This window comes from Ictalurus punctatus, chromosome 21, assembly GCF_001660625.3.
Source record: "Ictalurus punctatus breed USDA103 chromosome 21, Coco_2.0, whole genome shotgun sequence".
Lineage (NCBI taxonomy): Eukaryota > Metazoa > Chordata > Actinopteri > Siluriformes > Ictaluridae > Ictalurus > Ictalurus punctatus.
Genome location: NC_030436.2, coordinates 2,697,648 through 2,720,000, shown reverse-complemented (window position 1 = coordinate 2,720,000; position 22,353 = coordinate 2,697,648). Strand labels below are relative to the sequence as shown.

The 22,353-nt window shown below is 38.9% G+C and overlaps 1 protein-coding gene across 2 annotated transcripts in view; it reads right to left on the bottom strand.

Annotated features, from left to right (window-relative positions):
• timeless (timeless circadian clock) overlaps positions 1 to 21,578 on the bottom strand; it is a 33,097-nt gene extending 11,519 nt beyond the window's left edge. Inside the window, exons 1-27 of one of the 2 annotated variants that reach the window (XM_053674125.1) lie at positions 21,475 to 21,578; positions 21,194 to 21,335; positions 20,192 to 20,294; positions 18,166 to 18,319; positions 17,509 to 17,623; positions 17,356 to 17,418; positions 17,013 to 17,114; positions 16,183 to 16,338; positions 15,232 to 15,365; positions 13,576 to 13,663; positions 12,660 to 12,836; positions 11,912 to 12,129; positions 11,708 to 11,811; positions 11,140 to 11,309; positions 9,766 to 9,888; positions 8,458 to 8,609; positions 6,963 to 7,060; positions 6,545 to 6,668; positions 5,976 to 6,177; positions 5,115 to 5,254; positions 4,573 to 4,658; positions 2,700 to 2,820; positions 2,047 to 2,129; positions 1,314 to 1,462; positions 982 to 1,198; positions 814 to 882; positions 428 to 546 (exon numbers count right to left, since the gene is read on the bottom strand). In XM_053674125.1, coding sequence (XP_053530100.1) covers positions 428 to 546; positions 814 to 882; positions 982 to 1,198; positions 1,314 to 1,462; positions 2,047 to 2,129; positions 2,700 to 2,820; positions 4,573 to 4,658; positions 5,115 to 5,254; positions 5,976 to 6,177; positions 6,545 to 6,668; positions 6,963 to 7,060; positions 8,458 to 8,609; positions 9,766 to 9,888; positions 11,140 to 11,309; positions 11,708 to 11,811; positions 11,912 to 12,129; positions 12,660 to 12,836; positions 13,576 to 13,663; positions 15,232 to 15,365; positions 16,183 to 16,338; positions 17,013 to 17,114; positions 17,356 to 17,418; positions 17,509 to 17,623; positions 18,166 to 18,319; positions 20,192 to 20,276 — 3,249 coding nt within the window. In that variant the 5' untranslated portion in view covers positions 20,277 to 20,294; positions 21,194 to 21,335; positions 21,475 to 21,578. Of the gene's footprint in view, positions 1 to 427; positions 547 to 813; positions 883 to 981; positions 1,199 to 1,313; positions 1,463 to 2,046; positions 2,130 to 2,699; positions 2,821 to 4,572; positions 4,659 to 5,114; positions 5,255 to 5,975; positions 6,178 to 6,544; positions 6,669 to 6,962; positions 7,061 to 8,457; positions 8,610 to 9,765; positions 9,889 to 11,139; positions 11,310 to 11,707; positions 11,812 to 11,911; positions 12,130 to 12,659; positions 12,837 to 13,575; positions 13,664 to 15,231; positions 15,366 to 16,182; positions 16,339 to 17,012; positions 17,115 to 17,355; positions 17,419 to 17,508; positions 17,624 to 18,165; positions 18,320 to 20,191; positions 20,295 to 20,516; positions 20,750 to 21,193; positions 21,336 to 21,474 lie in introns of those variants that run through there. The other variant, XM_017451097.2, reaches the window with a different exon arrangement.
• Positions 21,579 to 22,353: the final 775 nt, after the last annotated feature.

Sequence of the window (22,353 nt, the reverse complement as noted above, 5' to 3'; positions counted from 1 at the left end):
TTACTTTCAGATCAATGTTTGTAATTCTGAGACTCTCAAGATCACAGCAATCCCTTGTAGATAAAAACAGTGGTGACTGGTATTATATTTTATATCGTCACTGATATCGTTATTGCAATAAATCAATAAATACCAGAAAATATAGTGATATAGATTTAAGTCCATATCGCCCATCCCTACTAAGTCCAGTGCTGGTGCAATGGCTCTGATTGATTTCCCCTCTTTTTCTCAGCTTCAAAATGGCTTGCTTTTCTCATATAGGCAGCTCTTTGGTCTTCATGTTGGTTTATCACTTTTAACAAAAAATGCTTCACAGGCAAAACCCAGAAATTAAAGCTATAAGACGTTGATGGTAAACAACAAATTTCCTCACGAGTGTTCTGAACCTCAAACTAACAGTCAAATCTTAATTAAAATCTTGTTGAACCTGCTCATCAGCTGGTGCACGTATGCCAACTTTGCAAAGAAGCCTTTGAAATTTTTTGTCCTCCATTGCATCTTCGTTCTCCTCTGTCAGAGGAACCAGTGCCACAGGGTGAGAAACACCTGAGGAAAATTACAAGATCCACAAGCAAAATATCACACATCTAGACACAACACAGACAAAAATGAAATCGAACATAATTGAAAAACAAATACCCATTTGCTTGACTACTCTCATTTTTTTCCATTTGTGATAATGAATTTTGGCTCCATAATTTTCTGCTTCTTTTGTCATGTGTTTTTGTGTTCTTAGAGGAAAGTAACAAACACACACTTAAAATTCACTGACTGACGAACTGATGTATTATTTATATCTTAATTTATAATTACCGTCTTCTTCCCGATCATCTGCTGCTCTGTTCAGGCAGTTCTGAAGCCATAAGATCGCCCCTGCCATACCTGTTACCAGTGAAAAACACCAGAGTGTAAATCAAACTGTCATGATGACTAAATTTAGTTATTAGAAACAGGTCCTTTTTGCTCATTATTGGTATTCACCTTCCCTCCGCAAGCTCTGAGCCATAGATCCCACACTGATGTTTTTTTCTACAATACTCTCTCGCCTATTGACTTTCCTTTCTCGGACAGGTCTAGTCTCTTCTTTTTCTCCATCATCATAATCATCCTCCTCCTCCAATTCATCTTCTTCCTCATCCCTGTGAATCATATCATCTCTGGGTTCTCCACTCAGGTCGGCAAAAAAGTCCTCCTCAGTCTGTTATAATGATAAGAACACATTAAACTTATATAGAAGCTTGTTAAGGTCAAGGATACTGGTGAACAAGGAGAAATATGGATCAATATAAAAAATTATTTAGTTTGGATTCTACCGTTCCCTGACTTTTCCCAGCAGTACTGCGGCGTCGTTTCTTATACAGATCTTTGCGCTCAGAAACCAGGCCCATGCTGATGATTTTATCCACGACTCGTGCTCTGGAGCGTTTAGCAGTCAGGTGCTTCAGTATATTTCCCAGCACATCTACAGAAATCACAGAATAATTCAGAGAAAGTCACTTGTAAGCTACCAAAATTGTATAGTTGTGTCAACATTGAAACGCGCACCTTTATTCCAATGGTTCCCCAATGGTTCACTTTATTCCAAAGCCATGCTAGGTGTTGGACTTTTCTTTAGTTTTTCATTGGAACTAATTTAGCTAATAATGCAATGGCATGTGTAAATCTTAACACTAGTCACAAATAAAGTTAAGTCATCTCAAACAGGCTAACAAAAGAAATTGATTCCAGGTTTAATGTTTAACTCCTTTTAACGTTCTTTTGTTAAAGAATATTTCCGTTTTACAGACAGCAGTGTGTCACAGTGTCAGAAACCAGATAATCAAGTCTGAGAGATTGAATAACTTCAAAAAGAGGCTTGAGGGTGATTTAGCCATGCGGTTACCACAATGCTAAACTGGTACCTGAAAGCTCTCCTTATCTGTGAGCAACATTATCCTCGGACCACCAGTGCAAAACTAAATTACAATTAGTCTTGACCGCTAATCTACTGGCTAATATGGGTTAACTGATTTAGCTTAGTGGAAACACTAAGAGTTCATAACTTGCCATCGGAGTCTTTGTATTCCTCAAAGAGCATCTGCAGCTCCTGTTCCTGCTCCTCAGTCCAGAGCACAATATGAGTACCTTTTCTTTAGAAAAGACAAGAGAGAAAGAGGTTCATCAAGGCCACCCAGGCACAGAGTCATAATTTTAATGAATGGTCTTCAGTGAAAACACAGCGTTGATGCAATCAACTCTATTTTGAAGAAGACTGACCGATCTTTTCGTTGAGTGCAATTAAATTTATGAACTGCACTTCATAACATGACATTCATAGAAGCAGCAATGAACTGAGAAAAAGTAAGGATAAAGTAAGTTGTCTACACATTAGGGCGGCTGTGACTCAGGTGGTAGAGCGGGTTGTCCACTAACCGTTGGGTTGGCGGTTCACATGATACCGAAGTGACCTTGAGCAAGACACTGAACCCCAAGTTGCACCTGAGTAAGTGACCTTCTGTGTTTTGTCAAACACAAGCATGCTCAGTAAAAACAGTACTATCAAATTAACCTCACTGTAATGTTGGAACTGAACCTGGTAGTAGATGCAGCCATGTGAACAGTCACATAATAATGCATCAGGTTGTCTGCAGTAGTTTGTGCAAAATTACACAGAGATTTTATTTTATCCTGTCAGAGTAAGCTAGTCAACGCCCAAATACCTGACTTTCTTCAGGTCTTTTACACTGTCCACCAAACCCATAGCCACCATCTGGATCACAACCTGTCGTCTGGTGCGTTCTGTGCTGAGCAATGGCAGAAGGGTCTCCACAATGTCAGGAACTGATGCATAAACACAGAAACAAAAAAGACCCAATAGTAAAACAGTCATTGATGCGGATTTTAATGATCTACAGATTCTGAAAATGAATAGTGAAACAGTGTTAGTTACAGTCTTACTATGAAATACTTGTAAAAACAAGTCTTTTTAATAACACTATAACTCTACATTAGACCCAGTCAATATAAATATCCGTTATAGTACTAAACTCTCAAACAGAAGTAAATTTAAAACAGTCTTTTCTCACAAAATTACTTTCTATAAGGGAACAGCACCCCCTAGCAGCCTACTGTATGTTTGCTTATATAAAATAGCATCACATTTATACAGTTACAATCAAAATTATTCAGCCCCCATTGCAAATCAGGGTTATAGTCAAAATGTACAGACTTTCAGCTGTTTGCAATGAACAAATTAAACAAAAGCAATTGAAATAGTTCAACACAACAAATGCTTCAAGTGGTTTCCGCAAATTCAACTGAAAATACGACTTATAATGATTTCTCCAGTCTCAAAATTATTCAACCCCTTCATGGCAAGCAGCTTTAGTATTTAGTAGAGCGTCCTTTTGCTGTTGTGACCTGCTGCAAACGAGATGCATAGCCAGACACAAGCTTCCTGAGGAATCTTACCCCGTTCCTCATGAGCAATGGCCTCCAGTTCAGTAATAATCTAGGGTTCTCCAAACCGCCTTCTTCAAATCCCACCAGAGATTTTCTATTAGGTTTAAGTCAGGTGACTGTGATGACCCTGTAGAATCTTCCAGAACTTTCTGCAACCAAGACTTGGTGGAATTTGAGGTATGCTTGGGATCATTGTCCTGTTGGAAAGTCCAACGAAGCCCAAGCTTCAGCTTCCTCACAGACGGCGTGATGTTTTCTTCTACGATTTCCTGATACTTCAATGAATCCATCTCACCTTCCACACGCTGCAGGTTTCCAGTGCCAGAGGATGCAAAGCAGCCCCAGAGCATCACTGAGCCACCACCATACTCGACTGTGGACAGTGTTCTTTCTTCATACTTCTTCCTCCAGACATACCGCTGATCCATCGTGCCAAAAAGTTCCATAGAACAGAATCACAATCAGAATCACACTTCTGTGGTTTATTTATGATTTTGATCAGACTTTTCTGTTTCTTTTGGGTCAGTAGTTTTACACGTCTTGGTGTTCTGGCATGGAAACCTTCTGCGTTTAGTGCACGCCTTACTGTACACGTCTTACTGAAACTTCAGGGTCACTGAAACCACCAAGTCTTGCTGCAGGTCTTTTGCAGTCACTTGAGGGATTTTCACAACCTGCCTTCTCAGAAATCTGCTTGCAGCAGTTGATAGCTTCCTTTTTCTGCCCCATCCAGGTATTTCACATATTTCCTACCCCTAGCCAGTTCAGGTATTTCATGTGTTCCAGCTCAAGCACACCTGGTGCAACTAATGAAGTCCTTGATTGAGACAACACCTGTTTTGCATATTTGTGCTGTTGTGAGGGATTCTATTCAGGGGTTTTAATAATTTGGGACTGGAGAAATCATTATAAGTTGTATTTTCAGTTGAATTTTGCAGAAACCACTTCTACCATTTGTTGTGTTGAACTAATTCAATTGCTTTTGCTTGATTTGTTCATTGCAAACAGCTGAAAGTCTGTCAAATTTGACAATAACCCTGATTTGCAATGGGGGTTGAGTAATTTTGATTGCAACTATAAATGCCATTTTAGATAAGCATCATTGGCATACACAAGCAAAAGTAGTCTCACCTCCAGAATCCTTGTATTCTTCATATACCCGTTGAAGCTCTTCTTCCTCCTCTGATGTCCATTTGGCATTTTTCTTAGCACCATTGCTGATATAAGAAGAAAACAAAACAGCTATATTTCTCACATTCAAGGAGAACACACAGAAGGAGATAATTTAATACTACACTGCTTGAATTCTTACTTTACGAAGTAGTAAGATATATATATAAAGGTATACAAATGCCAAAAAAAAAGTCTGAATAAAGTTCAGACTACTTTTTGATAATTAGCATAAGCATTCAACAAAATGTTTATGTGTCATAAAATAGCATTTGCAAACATTGTCAAAAGAAACTAGCTTTTTCAGGTGGCAATAACAGCTTGGGAGATCATTCGCAAAGACTCTTGACTTGACAAATTATGCTAAGAAACAAAGTTTGACTATTACAGGCAAAAATGACAGATACTTGGTTTGGTCTATCTTTAAGCATCCACAGAGTAAAGATTTATGAATGTACAGTTTGTATACTGATGAGGACACGCGCATAAAAACACACACTCACTCATCTTCACTGTAGCCCTCAGTCATCTGTCTCACAGTGCCAACGTTCTTCCAGAAAAGTAGTTCGATGAAGGCTTTGCTGTTCTGGGCAGCAAGAGAGAAGAACCGGTTCACAACATACTTGGCAAAAGTAACCAGCTCCTATCAGAATGAAGAAAAAACAGAGAAGAGAGACATTAAAAGACATTTGTTCTTATTATTATTATTACCATTTCACAAAGTATAATTTTGGATTCAGCAGCTCCCCATCAGCTGGCCCCATGATTTAAAATAATATTCAGACCTTTAAAGCATTTTACCATAATTTTAAGGACTATACAACAATTATTTGCCCTCTAGCAGGTACTGTGACATATTATACAAAATGATGTATACAGTTTATGCATTAGGCTAATTCTAATATACTCTTTTGTTGCCCTGTTGATAGGCCAGTTAGAGTAGGGTTAGCTTTGCGTTCACAATAATCCCACAGTGAAAACTAGTGTCGGTGTTTAGACATAATCACAACACAAACCTTATTAAATGAATGATAAGCTTCTAGTGTTAAACACTATTTCCAAAAACATCACTGCAGTTTATACAAGAAATCTGTATATTGACTGATTTTTGCTAGGAAGACCGAACTTCAGTGGTTACTAGGCTACTGATCAGGTACAGGGCTAGAAAGTCATAACTTTGAATCCTGGCACGACCAAAGCTGCCACTGTTAGGCCCTTGAGCAAGACCCTTAACACTTTGCATCCTGTCTAAATTGCAAGTTGCTTTGGATAAAGCCGAATAAGGTAAATGTAAACAATGTTATTGTAACGGTGCAAAATATGATCATGACTAGGCATTTCAAGAGTTTATTTTGGTAAACCACCTTATAGGCTGAGGCAGCAGGGTCAGTGAAGATTTTATTGAAGAGGTGGAAGACAGAAAGCTGGAAAAGCAAAGCATCCATCTTCAGGTCCACAGCAACACGGTAAAGCATGCGGGCAATGCAGTGGTTGGTATGTGGTGTGTTTGTTGAGTACGAGCGCAGCAACACCAAATACGGCCGAACAACGTTTGGGTTTGCAAACCTAGTGAGGAAAAAAAACAAAAGGCCTCTCTCAATTCACAGTATTATTATTATGACAGTAATAAACAAGTTATGAGCAAGTGTAGAACTGCAGTTCCATTATGTAAGTGTTATACTGAATAAACTGACTGAAAGTGAAATAATAACTGGACTATTGCTCTTCTAAAAGCCAAACAGTAATTCGCTTTGTATGGAAATGAATGTCATGGAATCTATAAGCACACCAAAAATTCACATCTGGTGTTTAAAAGCAGAGAGGAGTTTCCCACAAATAATATGCATGGTCGTTTAGAAAAAAAAAAGTCCCAAAAAAAAAAAAGGCTAAACTGGTGACTGAGAACATTAATTCTGAATGCCTCTGCACTTACCGCCTGATAAAATCCAAAAAGTTGAACTCCGTTTCAGACACGCGCACAGTCTCCAGTTCTTCTTCCTCGTCTAGTTCTTCCCCTATCTCATCCTCGTCTACTGCAGGTTCTACCTGTGCTGGTCCTGAATAACATGAAGGAACACACACACACACACACACACACACACACACACACACACACACACACAGCAGGCTTAATACAGTTCTTTCTGAACAATGATTTTTTTTTTTTTTTTTTACTTAGTAAAGTTAGAGCCGGTTACTGTTTATGTCCCAGATCAAATACATAATTAATTTCACAATCTGCATACTTTTCTACACACGCTTTTCAGGAACTTTTACTAGACCATTCTGTCTATTCTCACTGCACTGACTGATATGAAATGACGAAACAGGCGATTTAGAGATTAACTTACTAGGAAGTTCAGCGAAGAGAATCTGCTTCAGAAGATCAAGCTCTTCCTCAGGTTCCACCTCAAGAGAACCAAACACGTCTCCCTCTGGCCACACCTCGCTAAAAAAGGAGGAGTAAGGGGGTGACGGAGGTATTCAGAGGGCAATACACAAATAGAGAACTTGAGTAAGGGAGAAATGTGACAATAATCAAGGAGTAGGTTTAAATGGACAATAAATGCATAAATTAGTCCATTTTTTCTTTACCCCCGAATAATTCTCCACTTGGAGTGGCTTTGTCACTATGTAACTGAGCGTCAATAAAAGAAGACGGCGGTGTTGTAATTTTATATCTTCACTGAACAGAGGCGAGGCCAGGCTTACAGGAAAATATGTGGAAATACTCGCGTCTTATTGGCTGGCGGGTCTCTATTCTGCCAAACGCTAGCTCACACAGTCAGACAAGTATGAGGGAAAAGTAGATATACATCGATTTTTTTTTACATTTTCTTTTCCAGTAAATGGGTGGAAACTGAAACACTAACCTCCCCTCATGCTGAGCAGGAAAACAAGGTGAGTAAATGTGAGTTCCAGTTACATGAACATGATATGAGCAGAGCTTAAGGACAGATAATGTAATTTGCATGGCTCTGCAGCAGCTAAACCCACACACTGATAGATTAATTGTGCCTCCCCTTGACTAGCCTAGTCTCGTATGAGATAGCCAAAAAGTTTGACATTTTTTTCAGTCTGGTAGACCTGCAAACAGTGATAACTCTCCGAGGTAATTTTAATGATAAACTTTTTGTCCAATTTTCACATTTTTAAGCAAATAGCAGTCACATGCAAGAAAAAAAAAACTGTATGGAAAAAGTCTATTTAGAAGCACATTTTTACAAAACCTTTTTGATCTGAAGCTTTTTGAAGAATCTGGGCTCAGTCCCGCATGATTAACAGTCCAGATAACACGCCTAGTTAAATTAACCAATTCAACTGAATACAATTAAATATATTCATAAAATAAACAAAAGCCACAGACTGTAACAGAATGTTATCCACAAATATCATAATTATTATCTCTACTACTGTAATTGAGGCATTAATTCAAGCAATGTATTAAGTAAGTATAGTACAGAGAGCAGGATTCGAGTGAACTTTGCTTTAAGGGAGAGTGTGAGCAGTACACAGGAGCGCTGCGTTTGCTTGGACCGTGAGCGACTGAGCGGAGCGCACACGGATAGAGAGGAATAAATGAGCGGAGTGTCAAACCGTTCCGCTCACATGCTCTTTTAATGTTCCAAACTCTACAGTCTCTTTATACTGTGCAGATAAACTGACTGAAGAGGAAAGATAATGTGATGCAGAATTACATCTGACTTCTGCATTCTGAATATGGAGTCACGTTCGGTGCATGTGTTTACTTCGGAAAACCCAAAATTCACCATTTGTGAATATCGGGTAAATGCAACATTTTCTGTAATGGTTTAATGATGTCATTTATATAGTGGCATGCTTTACCGTGCAGCTCGCAATAACCCAAGTGCTTCCGGACCAGTGCGGGCGAGCAAAGCGTCCTGAATACGGATCATGGCTTCGGTCCGCTGCTCACTAACAGGAACCTCAGAAGTAGCATCAAAGGGCACAGCACCCTCTCGCAGAGTTTCTGATAACTGCAACGGGATTATAGGTTCATTTTTAAATTGAATCCGTTATATAATTTAATATTTAGGCATGCAGAATTTACTCAGAAATTCATCCTGTGCTGATAGAAAGAAAATCATTTGAATGTGTGTGTGTGTGTGTGTGTGTGTGTGTGTATATTTTTCAAATAAGTCCTAGGAGTTATTGTAGTTGCAGTCAATTGTGTTATTGTCTGGAAGACCAAGTTGGAAATCAAGTCTGATGTCGCATGGCACTGCTTGTCATGGTCACAAAATCATTTCATGACCTCAGTATTATAGTTCTATCTGGGTGGAGAAATGATTTAAGATACTGACATTTCAGCTAGCAGAGCTCTACAATCCTGAAATGTATATTTACAGATCTACAAGGTTCACACTTTAAGGTTACTTCAAATTTACAAAATCAAAAGTGTGAGACATTTAGAAAGTGGATTTTTGAACACTGGACAAATACCATTAAAACCCTCACTATTCTGTAAGATCAAATACAGTTTGGTTTTATAAGGTTCTGTCTCACTGTTTCGTATTCTTATCTCTTTACCTCTAATAAATGGTATGGAGGTATCATTTGCTTGCTGTTTCGCTCTTAAGGAAAATAGATCATATAAGGTAAAAGTTACCTTCTCCTCCAGCATGCCATAAAGAGGCTTTAAGTCCGTTCCCTTTCTGTCAGAGTGTAAACAGAACGTGGATACTGAACGGACAAGGCCACCCATGCTGTATTTCTCACCTATTCATCCTGCATGATCATTGGCTGGATAGAAGATAAGAACTTTATAAAACCAATTGTGTGCGCAAATTTGGAGAATTTTTAATGAAATGAAATAAATCAATATCCCCCAATATCCACTTTTTCTTTTTTACCAAAATGCCAGGAACCTAGAATACTGATGCCACTATTTCTCTGAAAACGGGTCAAGGTGAGAAGCCTCCACAGTAGTCCAAGATGGTGGGCCATCTTGTAATTGCAACACTTGAAATTTCTAGCACATAAATTCATACAGGTTAACAGCCCTGATATGCGCATGAAATAGAAGAAACACAGAGAGGAATCAGCAAATCATGGCCCTTTATGACATTCATTTAAATACAAACCTGTACACTCTACTTCAACACTTAAAGAAGCAAAGCCTAAAAGACATACCTGAAAGCCAGAGGCCCTGAGCTCCTGAGACACGATTTGCCATGTTTCCTCCAATGCTTCTGGAGTATTCTGCACCTGCGCATTTGAATTCTTTTTCTTCTTTCTCCTTTTTGTCTTCTTTTTCTGAGAGTGAGTGAGAGAGAGAGAACAAACAGAATATGAGAAACTGCAACAAGTCCGTTTTTACTAGGGGTAGTGATGCATTTTTCACTATGCAATTTATTTATTTATTTATTTATATATTGTATATCGGGGAAATGTGCAATTGACAGTTGAAATCAGCATTCTATTAATTATGCATATAATGCAGCTGCACCGTTTGAAAACCGGACGTCCCAATCTGCACACGGAGTTTAAATATTTACACAGCACGCTGGTCATATGATTGTATTCTTTCGCAGAAAGCCTGTGAGATCTGCACTTGTGAATGTTACACAGTTTCACGACCACATTATAACGGTTAATAAGAGCACTTCAAACCAAAGGACATGGAAATCTGCCATTTTAGATGACGTTGCAGCTCCATTTCTGCTGTCTTTTTCAAGATATAGAAAATACATGAGTCAGCTATAATAAAGGATGGCAGCCGATCAGCTTATTCAAAGAGGTAATTAAATGAATACATTCATCATAGGTATTTGACAGCACAGAAACACACAAACAGAAGCAATAAACCAGTATTCCCAGTATCTAAGGTGTTTTAATAGCAGTTTATAATATAAGAGAGTACATGATATGAGAATTCTCATCAGCGCTCATTGTTTCAGTCAATCATTTTCCTCTGGCCAGAGACCTTGTTTATTCAATCAAAATCCAAATTAATTAATTAATTGATTTATTTATAAGATAGGGTGAACCTGTAGTACCTGTGAATCTTTTGTTTACAATACTAAAACTCGGTTCATAGCTATTTTTATTTAGCTAATCTTATACAGACAGAAATGCACATTGTTTTGCGCTGTTTTGATTCAGAAATGAAAACAGACATAATTTTTCCTTCATTCATATTTTGTTCAAAATATTCTGAGAATCAAATCAAAATAATGAAGCCAGTATCGTGATTACACCCATAGTGTTTGCAAATCCATTCATATGCATTGATGAATGCATCTGAGACAACATAATGCATCTGGTAAAACCAATAAAGGATACACTGAAAGCGATCAACAAAATACAGCCATGATTCAGTACTGTGAAAAAAGTTTTAAACTTTTTTAAAGCTGAAATAAATATCCGTGTGTCAACCCAGCCCCTTTGAAATAAACCACAAAAGGCAGGTAAATAACCTCACTGTAAAATTTCCTGAATTGTCAATAGGACAGGGAGTTTTCCTACTGAGTTTTCCCCTGAATTTACCACCATCGTTGTACTCACCTGCACAATCAGATTGTTTCGGCCTTTGCAGAAACGCTCGAGCATTCGTAAAAACAGATGCGTCGATTCTACCAAATCACGAAGAAATGAGCACGGCTGCATTCTCTCATCAAACTTCCGCAAGAGGGTGAGGAAGATCTCCCTGAACTCCATCATGTAGAAGATATTACCTGTAAGCAGTGAAGGCAAGATTATTGGACACTCCAAAATAATATACTTCAATAAAATGGACTTATTTTTCCAGAATCCTCTACCACGCCTGCTGATATAACATTAAACCCAGCAATATGTTGCAAACAGAAATCAGCAGGACACACAGCTCTGGAGAAGAAATGCTGTGTATACTGATACTTTTGATATAAATTATTCGTATTATACTTGTTTATGATAAAACTTATATCACCGGATGCAACATCCCTCTCCCCACAGGAAAGCAGAAATGCAGCTGAATCGGCTGATTTCCTTTAAGCGAGCCGTCATATGCTCCAGAGCAGCCAAGAGATGTAAAATATGCCCTCAAGGGGCTTTTAAAAGTCCTTAAAATATTTGAATATGTGAGTTTTCTTACTCTTGATAACATTTGCACTCTGGCGGATGTTCTCATCTTTAGAGTGATCCATTTCATTTACAGTTATCAAGAGTTCTTGGTAGGCCTTCAAAGCCAAATGCATCCTAAAAGATAAAAGAGATATACATTAATTATAAAGAAAATTCACCTCATTTATTTATATGATAAAAAGTGATGGAGCAGCAACAGAGTGCTCATTCTCACCTGCGAGACCATGATGTAGCCTCTTTGCGGTCAGTTAGCATCATCTCATAGTAGTTGGTGATGTTCTTCTCTATGAAGTGGAAGGTACGGATGGAGAGGGTCTCGGAGACGAGCTCGGGCCTGCAGCCATTTCCACGGTTAAAGGCCATGAAGAAGCTCAGAGCCCACAGGTAATACATCTCATCATGCTGCTGGCCCTGTTCACGAATTAATGACTCCTGAAAAAAAAAATAAAAGGAGGTACTAATGAAAAAGAAAGAGGAGACAAACCAGGAGAAAACAGTCAGAATCAGAGAAATGTCCTTCTTAGGACAGGAGTCAAACAAACCAAAGGATAATCAACAGTCAGATTTAACACCCCCCACCCAAACCCACAACAACCCTCAATTCTGCTGAATAAAAAATAAAATAAAATACACATACAGGTATAATAAAAAAATATGGCTATTAATGATTACCATTAGTCCCAATTTATGCGGGCGGAGTTTCCTAAAACCATTACAGCAGAAAGATATTTACTAACCGGTACAGAGAGATTTACGTTATACACTCTACCTACCAGGTTAGATAATCTAAGCTTTATCATGCTTTTGGGAAACTGGGCTCTGTGTTTAGTCACATTTTCTCGAGTCTATAATGCTTCATTAATCATTTTTCGTAGCAATGTTCTACTCCATTTGTTTCACTTCCGTACTTCCCGTCAAAACCAAAAAGAATACAATTTTATTTGGATTGAAATGATGGCCACCTTGACAAGGTACATGAGTCTATTGTAGCAGTGCTCCAGGAAGTCTACGCAGAATTCACGCAGGAAGATCCGCACGTTCAGGACAGAGCGACGCTGGGTCTCAGTGTCTCGGGCCCTCTGTTTACGCTTGGGCACACGCCTCACGGCCTTCCCAGAGTCATGAGAATAGTTCTTGAACTGAGAGAGGAAAAAGGAAAACACTAGAGAAAATAATACCTGGTGACCCCCCCCCTCGCTCACATCCTACACTCATTTTTGTTTCTCTTACAACCAAGTTTGTTAGTTAAAGACCGCAACTTTTAGAAATGATACACACACAAAAAAAACCTCAAACATTTTTGTTTTAAATTGGGTTTGGTGTGTGCTGCTCCTTGTAAGTGTTCACATCAAAGTGACAAAATGTGAAGATAATGTCACTGTACTCTACTTGTATATGTGGAAATAAAAGCTGCTATTCTTCCCTTCTTTACTTATTTTTGTAAAGCAGAAATAATTTAAATTTAATAAAAGAAAATGAAATATATTCCAAGAACAAAATTCTTCATAATTCAAAATTGCTCATACCCCAAGTCTCCTCCATTACACCCTTTATTATACAGAAACCCTATTACTATGGGGAGAACATAACTACACTAAAAAGTAGTTGCAATGTGCAACATGGAAGTAAAACAGCTTTGAGTTTCACCTAAAATCCACAAATCATAACCTCTAATAAGTAAATAAACCAATCCTACATACACTAAATAAATACAATAATAATGTACAATTAAAGCAAGTGTGTAATGAAGACATGTATACACAATGATAAACTGGTAGTTATTAGCTATGTCTTACATGTCTTGGCTAGCACAATACAGTTGGGAGCAAGAGCAATATTGTTTAAATTACTCCTTTATTTTTTATGTGATTTACTCACGTTGTGGAGTCCTTGGTGGAAAATGACATCTTTCTCACCAATAGACTTTAATCCCTGGACCACATATGAGCCTCGAAAACGTGAGTGCCTGAGACGGAGAGAACAACTCATGAGCTTCATAAAAAAAAAATAATAAAATAAAAAACTTGGCAAACATCAGTGCGTCATTGCGTTAGCAGTACAGCACAGAAGGGTGTGAGCAGAGGTGAGCAAATGTCAATTCCTTGCATGTTTATCACCACACTAAAATGTTCTCGACTGGCCTTTCGAGGGAAAACTGCTGCCTTCACGCGTATTTTGCATTAAAAACTATTTTTATATACACTCACTGAGCACTTTATTAGGAACACCTGGACACCTACTCATTCATGCAATTATCTAAAATCAGCCAATCATGTGGCAGTAGTGCAATGCATAAAATCAGGCAGATACGGGCCAGCAGCTTCAGGTAATGTTCAGATGAACAATCAGAATGGGGGGAAAATGTGACCCCAGTGATTTTGACCATGGCATGTTTGTCAGTGCCAGATGGGTTTGAGTATTTCTATAAGTGCTGATCTCCTGGGATTTTCATGCACAACAGTCTCTAGAGATTACTCAGAATAGTGCAATAAAGAAAAAAAAACATCTAAATGTCTTGTTGATGACTGGTTCGAGCTGACAGAAAGGCTACTCAGATAACCACTCTGTAAAATTGTGGTGAGCAGAAAAACATCTCATAATGCACAACACATCAAACCTTGAGGTGGATGGGCTACAACAGCACAAGACCACATCAAGTTACATTTCTGTCAGCCAAAAACAGAAAGCTGAGGCTGCAGTGTGCACAGGCTCACCAAACCTGGACAGTTGAAGACTGGAAAAACATAGCCTGGTCTGATAAATCTCGATTTCTGCTGAGGCACACAGATGGTAGGGTCAGAATTTGACGTCAGCTGTATGTCCTTGGGCCAAACCTGCCTTGTGTCTCCACAGGCTGTGGCGGAGATGGGGAATGTTTTGTTGGCAAACTTTGGGCCCGTTAATTCCCATCAATCATCACATGAATGCCACAGCCTATTTAAATATTGATGCTGACCATGTGTATCCCTTCATGGCCACAATTTTCCCATCTTCTAATGGCTACTTCCTGCATGATCATGCACCATGTCACAAAGCAAAAATAGTCTCAAACTGGTTTCATGAACATGACAATGAGATTTATGTTCTTCAGTGGACTCCGTATAACCAGTAGCGCTGGTATTAGAAGTGTAAACTGATGATGGGACAAATGAACTGAGATCAGCCATGCATTTTAAATATCACCAAGTTCTTTTTACAGTTGTACCCATTTCAGTACCTATTTCCATGACAAAAGTTAAACAGGCACAAACTAAAACATTTGTGTCAACAGATTTCCAAAAGCAGTAACACAATTTTTTTGTTGTGGAGAACATATTGTTTGTATTGCATTGGCAATGATTCAGGGAAACATCAACAGGCCGATGCTGTCTTCGATTTAGCTCACACGACTGCTTCCCAGAAGTTATGCGGGTTTGCGTAAATCCCACATTGCTTACAATTTGAACATATAGGGAACTACGTTGTCTGGAGAATCCATTATTTCAGTGCCTACGTGATGCAAAATATGATTTCATTCAAAACATCCTAATTTACCTAGTTCCTCTCTGTAGCGTGCGGCTCCGTTTCTCTGCCAGCTCTTTCTGTCTGAGGGCTTCCAGCTCTTGCGTGTCTTTCTGTTTCTCCTGTGTGGATCGGCTCTGTCCTGCACTCACCAGCACTTCAGGAGTCTGTAGAGTGCAAAGGAGACACACAGAGGACAAACACTCAACAGCATTAAAATGTGGAATAGAACATGCAGTTTCAAACTTCCTAAAGCATACATTCTTTGGTTCAGTAAAACAAAATCACTAAACAATCTTGGAACTGGACACAAAGATGGCACACTAAATCAGTGGTCAGGAACCTAGTCTCGCGAGCCATATATGGCTTGTTCAGTGATTGACTATGGCTCAACAGCAGGGGGAAAAAAGAATTCAGGAAAGCTAATGTGTCAAACTCTACACATTACATCATTTAAAAATATTACATAATTCATAACAGCTGCCAGTTTGTGGTGTATACACCAACCTCCAGCACAACAAGCGCAAAAAGAATGGTGATTTCCTGGCCTAATTCATAAATCGGTTGAAAACTACATAAAGAAATAAAAGACGACCAGTATCGTTCTTTCCAGTCCGGACAGATGGACGAATTCACATATTTGGAAGTTGCATTAAAGTGCACATATTATGGTTTTGAAACGTGCCTAGTTTTGTTTTAAAGGTCTCATACAATAGATTTACATGCATCTGTGATCAAAAAACACTTTAACATGCTCATAATTTAAACTGCAGCATTACCTCTTTCTCCCCAGTGTCACAAACGACTCGTTAAATGATCCATTCTAAACTCCTCCTTTCAGAGAACATACTCTGCTCTGATTGGTCACATGTCCCAGTGTGTTGTGATTGGTCAACTGCTGTCAGTGTGTGTCGGAAAGGAAACGCCCACTACTGTAACGAGTTCCACTACTGTTCGACTTTTGCACTAAATCATTGGACATACCTGATCTCTAAACATGAGCGAGATGATCTCCAGTACATGCATGCTCCACTGCTGCTCACTCTGAGCGCTGGCCAGGAACTTCACCAAGTCATCCATACCACTCATGTGGATCGCCCACAGCAGTTTATCATGTACACTGGCATCATCATCCACATTCTGTAGAGAATTAAGAAACAATCATTTAATGTGTTATAACTGGGATAATAAATGGGAACTGACTGTAATTTAGCAGAAATATAGGCAAACATTACAGGTTTAATGTCAACGCTTTGAAATGACAAATGAAAAGAAAGCTGGAATATACACTACAATGCCAAAAAGATGTGGACACCTGATCACTGAACATCTCTTTCCAAAACTACAAGCATTAATATGGACTTGGTCCCCCCTTTGCTTCTGAGAAGGCTTTCCACTAAATATTGGAGTGTGGCTGTGGGTATTTGTGCTCAGTCATAAGAACACAAATGGTTGGTCAACTGATGTCCGTCAAGAAGTCTTGGCACAAAATTGGTGTTCTAATCCATCTCAAAAGAGTTCAGTGGGGGTCATAGCCCTGTGCAGGCCACTTGAGTTCACCCACCCCAGCCTTGGTAAACTACGTCTTCATGGAGCTCGCTTTGTGCACAGGAGGACTGTCATGCTGACAGTGAAGTAATGCTACAGCATACAGAGACATTCTGGACGATTGTGTGTTTCTAACAGTTTGAGGGAACATCCATATATGGTTGTTGCAGTCAGGTATCTACAGAATTTTGGTCATATAGCATATATGCAGCCATATATAAACACACAACAGTTTCAAGAACAGGCCAAAACACATTAACTCTAACCTTTTCCTCATTGGGGTCAGTAGGGATGTGCAGCACATTCCTGACAAGCAGCAAAATCCTCTCAATCAGCAAGTTATCTTCCTCCTGCCTTTGTTCCCAATCCTGATAAAGCATGAAACAAGAGGAAAAAAGATGAGATGGAGCAAGACATGGGTCACTATGGCTGTTTTCTCTTGTGCATTCAAAACCAGAAACTGGTCTACTTTTTTCCACCAACAAACCAAACTCTTTTGCATTCATTCTGTATAAAATCATATTTGGCTGATGGGAAATTTCTGATGCCTTTGACCTACATGATTCCAGCACTGACTGGACATATTGGGTTCCATTCAGCAACACTCACCAATTGCAGAAGGTTGTACAGTGTCTCACTCAGGACTGTAAACACTTTCTCATTGGCAAACGCCTAGAAGAAGAATAGATTAATAAATATTCATATCTACAAATATAAAATATCACACTCTAATTCAGAGCTCTTGACTGAAATTGGTTTTACCTCCTTATATCCTTGTAGATAAGTCACCAATTGGAGGAAATGGTGTCGGAAAGTGGCATCATTTGGGATTTTTCCAAAGCAGAGAAGTGCAGGCTGGGTCAAGTTCACCATGAGCCTGCAACCAAATGCAAGCGGGATTACATTAAAACTTTCTCAATAGGATAATCTGGTGCCAAGCTTGATACAATATTTTCAATTTAATTCAAAAGAATAAGAACAAGATACATAAGAGTATTTCCCAACACATACCCAAGTATATGCTTTCCCATTGAAAAACACATTTTATTTATTAATCATTTCCATGAAATTAATAATACATTGGGGTCAAGGGGCTGGAGGGATAGAAAGTGCACAGTGCGCACCAAGTGAGAGAGAAATAGAGAGAGAGAGAGAGAGAAAGAGCACTCAAATGTTTACCAAGTGAAAGACAGAGTATGACTGTAAATGAAGTTATTTGAACTTTCGGTCATACCTACAGGTCGTATAAATCAGCTGTAAAAATATATACTAGTCCTACTAGGACACCCTTTTACCCTTCTCGTTCGGTCCCCCAATCCCCAAGTACATGCCAGATCTTTGCAACGTTGCACATGACATTTCAGATTCTGATCATTTCACTATATCACCATCCCCTAATGTCAGCTTTGGCAAATATACCTGATGCAGGCATCAAACAGAGGCTTGTCCTGTCCATGTTGCGTTATGATGGGTAAAAGGTCATTCTGGAGGATCTGGCCGGCTCCCAGCTGCTGTCTGACGTCTCTCGTCTCATCCTCATGCCTCAGGTAGCGAATCAGGTCTTTTACACTCTCTGAGAGGTCACACAGTTGGGAGACAAATAAAGCAGTGAAATATCAATAGCAATCGAATACCATGAAACACTCGACTGATATTTAATTAGATTTCCTATTTGTTTTGTGATCTGACTTTTCTGCGTATTTTAACCCGTGATGTAGACTGACATGTCACAGAAACAAAATTATCTTCCATTTTCGAAGATTTGATATCAGGATTGTGTTGAACATTGAAAATGGGATCAGTGCCAACTTTGTGATTAAGTTCATCAGTACGGCGTGTTCCAGGGAAAATACATGATAAACATAGCTTTTAAGGAAGTTGCTACAGATTGTGATGGAGGTCATTATGTGAATTAATGATCTAAAACAGTGGGTCTCAACAGGTGGGGTGCATGGAGAGATCGGAAGGGGGGAGCAAATTGTTTTCAATTAAAAAAAAAAAAAAAAAACACAGACAGGGCATCATTTGTGTACTCCGTGTATTTTGTTGCTTTTCAAATAGAATGTGCATAAATGAAAAACCCCGCATTCCCTCTCCCTCTGTATTTTATTTTTGCTGGGGAGAGGCGGGGTTTAGCTGCCTTTTATCTAGCTGTCAGTGCAGACCAGTGCTGCCAACTTAGCAACTTTTCAGACCCCTTTAGCGGCTTTTTTTGTGTTGCAAAAAAAAGTACCTAACGACAAATCTCGCACCTCTCTCTGCATCTGCTCTGTTCAGTGAGTGTCTGAGAGCCGGAGCAGCACATCTTGGTGATCACACGGCAGCTGACATAGATTATGTTTGCATGGACAGCAGTACTCTAATTATTGACCTTACTCTGAGTAAGATAACAACGTGATTATGGTGTGTACATGAGTCGCTTTTAGGATACTCCTTTCATTACCCATTTTACATGTTATAGAACATAGATGGATTAACGGCACACGTCATTACGTCACCGCGCCACGCCGTCCGACATTCCCTCCAGAATTTCACGTATCGACATACAGTTGGTCTTTGTTATGGTACCATATATATAGTTTTGGGTGTTTTTATTTTTTAATTTTTACGAACGCTTCAAGTACGGTTAATTATTTGTCGGGCTATACGTGCAAATACACGACTGCTTGAAGCCACGGGCTGTGTCCCAAACCGTGTACTTACCTACGATACAGTAGCCGAGATGCATGTATTTCGCCTGCTATAGGCCTGTAGTAGGCAAGTACTCGGTTTGGGACGCAGCCGTGCTCTCATATTTGCCATAAAACAGTTGAGCACTGCCATGTGTGTACGTGTCCTGTCGCAAAATGCAGTGAAAACTCTCACACAACGTTAATAATGTGATTAAGGTGTTTACATGTCTGTAATACACCTTGATAATGCGACTAAAACAGGAGTACTCCACGTCTTAATTCGATTTGTGCTTACTTCGAGTATGACCTTAATCAGATTAAGGTAATAAAAAATTGCTGTTTACATGCCAGTTTCTTAATCCAAGTATCGTCTTAATCAGGTTAATAGTGGATTATTGTTGTCCATGTAAACACACTGACTGTCACGGCTAACGAGACACGCCTTTGTCCCAATTTACATCATTCGTACGTGAATGTTTTTAGAACGCAAGACAAATGGAATGTTTTACATGTAAAACAGTCCACGTTATTACAACCTAGTTCTCTTGTTCAAAGTAGTTACAGTGTTCAGAAACATTTTTGATCATTCATGTTCCATACCCGTCCGTTTTATATAGCTTTATATCTATTGATCAAAACAGATTAAAGATTAGGTTATATATAGACATATTATATAGCCTATAGATACTCATCATACGTGGTCTCCTGCTATAGGGGAAAGGGGGCGTTGGTTACAAAAGGTACAAGAAGCTCTGATGTAAAATGTGACTCACCTAAGCAGTCAGGCTCTTTGTGGTATTTATCTCCCTCTAGATACCCGAGAGCACTGCATGTGGCCAACAGCTCACAGTTCATCATGCACAGATCCACACAACACTGCGAGGCAGGGCGAAACGAATAGCAAAATAAAACACAGGATACACAACACAACCTACAGCACATGCGTACAAACGCTAACTTAAACGAACCGAGTTAACAGAACAATTGCAGAAATGACACTTATAAAAAAAAAAACGACCGTTATTAGCACAGATGCTAGCTCAGAAGACTGCAGCCTCAGTGAATACAGTTAGCATTCAGCTCGGAATTACAACTTACCCCAGACAACCGCGCAGGTCAAACCAACTAACTTTTAAAGACTATATATTTAAAGAACAGGCTTCTTTTATGTTTATAACTTTTATTTCAGCGGCACCGCGGAATTTTTAAGGACACTTGTTGATTATTTCTCGCGCCATAAGTCCCCGGCGTTATCTAGTAAACAAGGCGCTTGCGCTTACACAACATCTCGCGCGCAAAATTTTACATTTCTCACGCACGCACGCGCGTTCTACAAACCACCCGGAAGTTGAATTCAGAGCGAGTGACGCAGTTTTAAAGGGACCGCCACACATAAATATGTGAAACGTGTAATTGTACTGTAAGGTAAAATAACTACATATACAGTAGCTTCGAAGTGAATTCGAACTTGTAGTATTTGGGTTTACTATTCATGATAGAGAACTGAAAAATGATTATTATTATTTCTTAGTTAGTCTGTATTGTATCCTTCCCCAAGTGAATTAAAAAGACAGAAAACGATGGGTGATTTATTTATTCTTCACACTGATGTCTATATGTACTATGATATCCTCATGTGGTTGATCTTTGCATTATTATGATAAAAACACGTACGTTATATATATATATGTATGTGTCACACAAAAATACAGGTGCATCTCAAAAAATCGTAATATTGTGGAAAGGTTCAGGGGTTTTCTTGTAATTTGATTTACAGTTGAGAGGTCCTTCGAACAGTTGTCTGTTGTGTGCCTTTGAAGACTGAGGAATTACTGAGGAGTCTGAACTTTCTGATTCCACTGATGAAAATGACTGATCAGGAGGCCTGAGATAACTTTCTTTCAACTGGGATATTATCTTGGAATAAAAAGTAAAGAAAAAGTAGCACACAAGACAGTATGAACACTGAAAATATTGACAATAATAATGTAGCAGAATGCATACACAACCATGATAGATTATGTAAACATGACAGAATGTTGTTTAAGCTTCTTACCAGACTTGTCTCCAACCAAAACTTTGAAAGACGCATTAGATGTTCTCACTAACTCATCAAAAATATCCGAATCAACATCGACACCTGCTTTCAGTCTTTCAGAACCACATTGGTTCAATTTGGCAAGTTGAACTTGGAAGGAGCTAAAAGGTAGAAACAAATACACAAGTTGAAACGTATTACAGTGAATAAAACTATACAAATTGTTGTCTACTCTTACAGTACAGAATGACAAACGACAGTTTACCTTTTAAGATTGGCGTAATTACATAAAACTTTAGTATGTCACCGTATTCTGAAGAAATATACTAATGAAACATGTACAAATGCTTGTACGTGATTTGGAAACCTCTGCCTTATGTCTCAATTTACTGTATTATATCACATATTGGACATTAGTGGGCGCACGGTGGTTAGCCACGTGCTTAGTGGTTAGCCAATTGGTTCCCAAACTTTTCCAGGGCAAGGCCCCCCAAATGGCATTAACCGAGCATTGACCGAGGCCCCCCTTCTGCAAGACACACACTTTAAAACACATTAAAAATACAGACTTCTGAATATATCACAATTTTTCATTATTAATTACATCTTACATCTTTACTGGTTACTGGTAACTTATATTACATTAGAAATTGATTGTGTGTGTGGTTATCTGAGAGTGAGAATTTATTTTTCACACCAAATTGTTGAGGCCCCCTGGCGGCCCCCACTTTGAAAACCACTGACCTAGCTGATGCAATCACTTGTAGCTAAATCAAAAAAAGCATTGCCTATGGGTGGACTATATTAAGAAATACGTCACATCGCGATATTCTTTGGTCGATAATGATATACATCACAACATGTGATAATGGAAGTAATGAAAGAATGAAAGTGCTA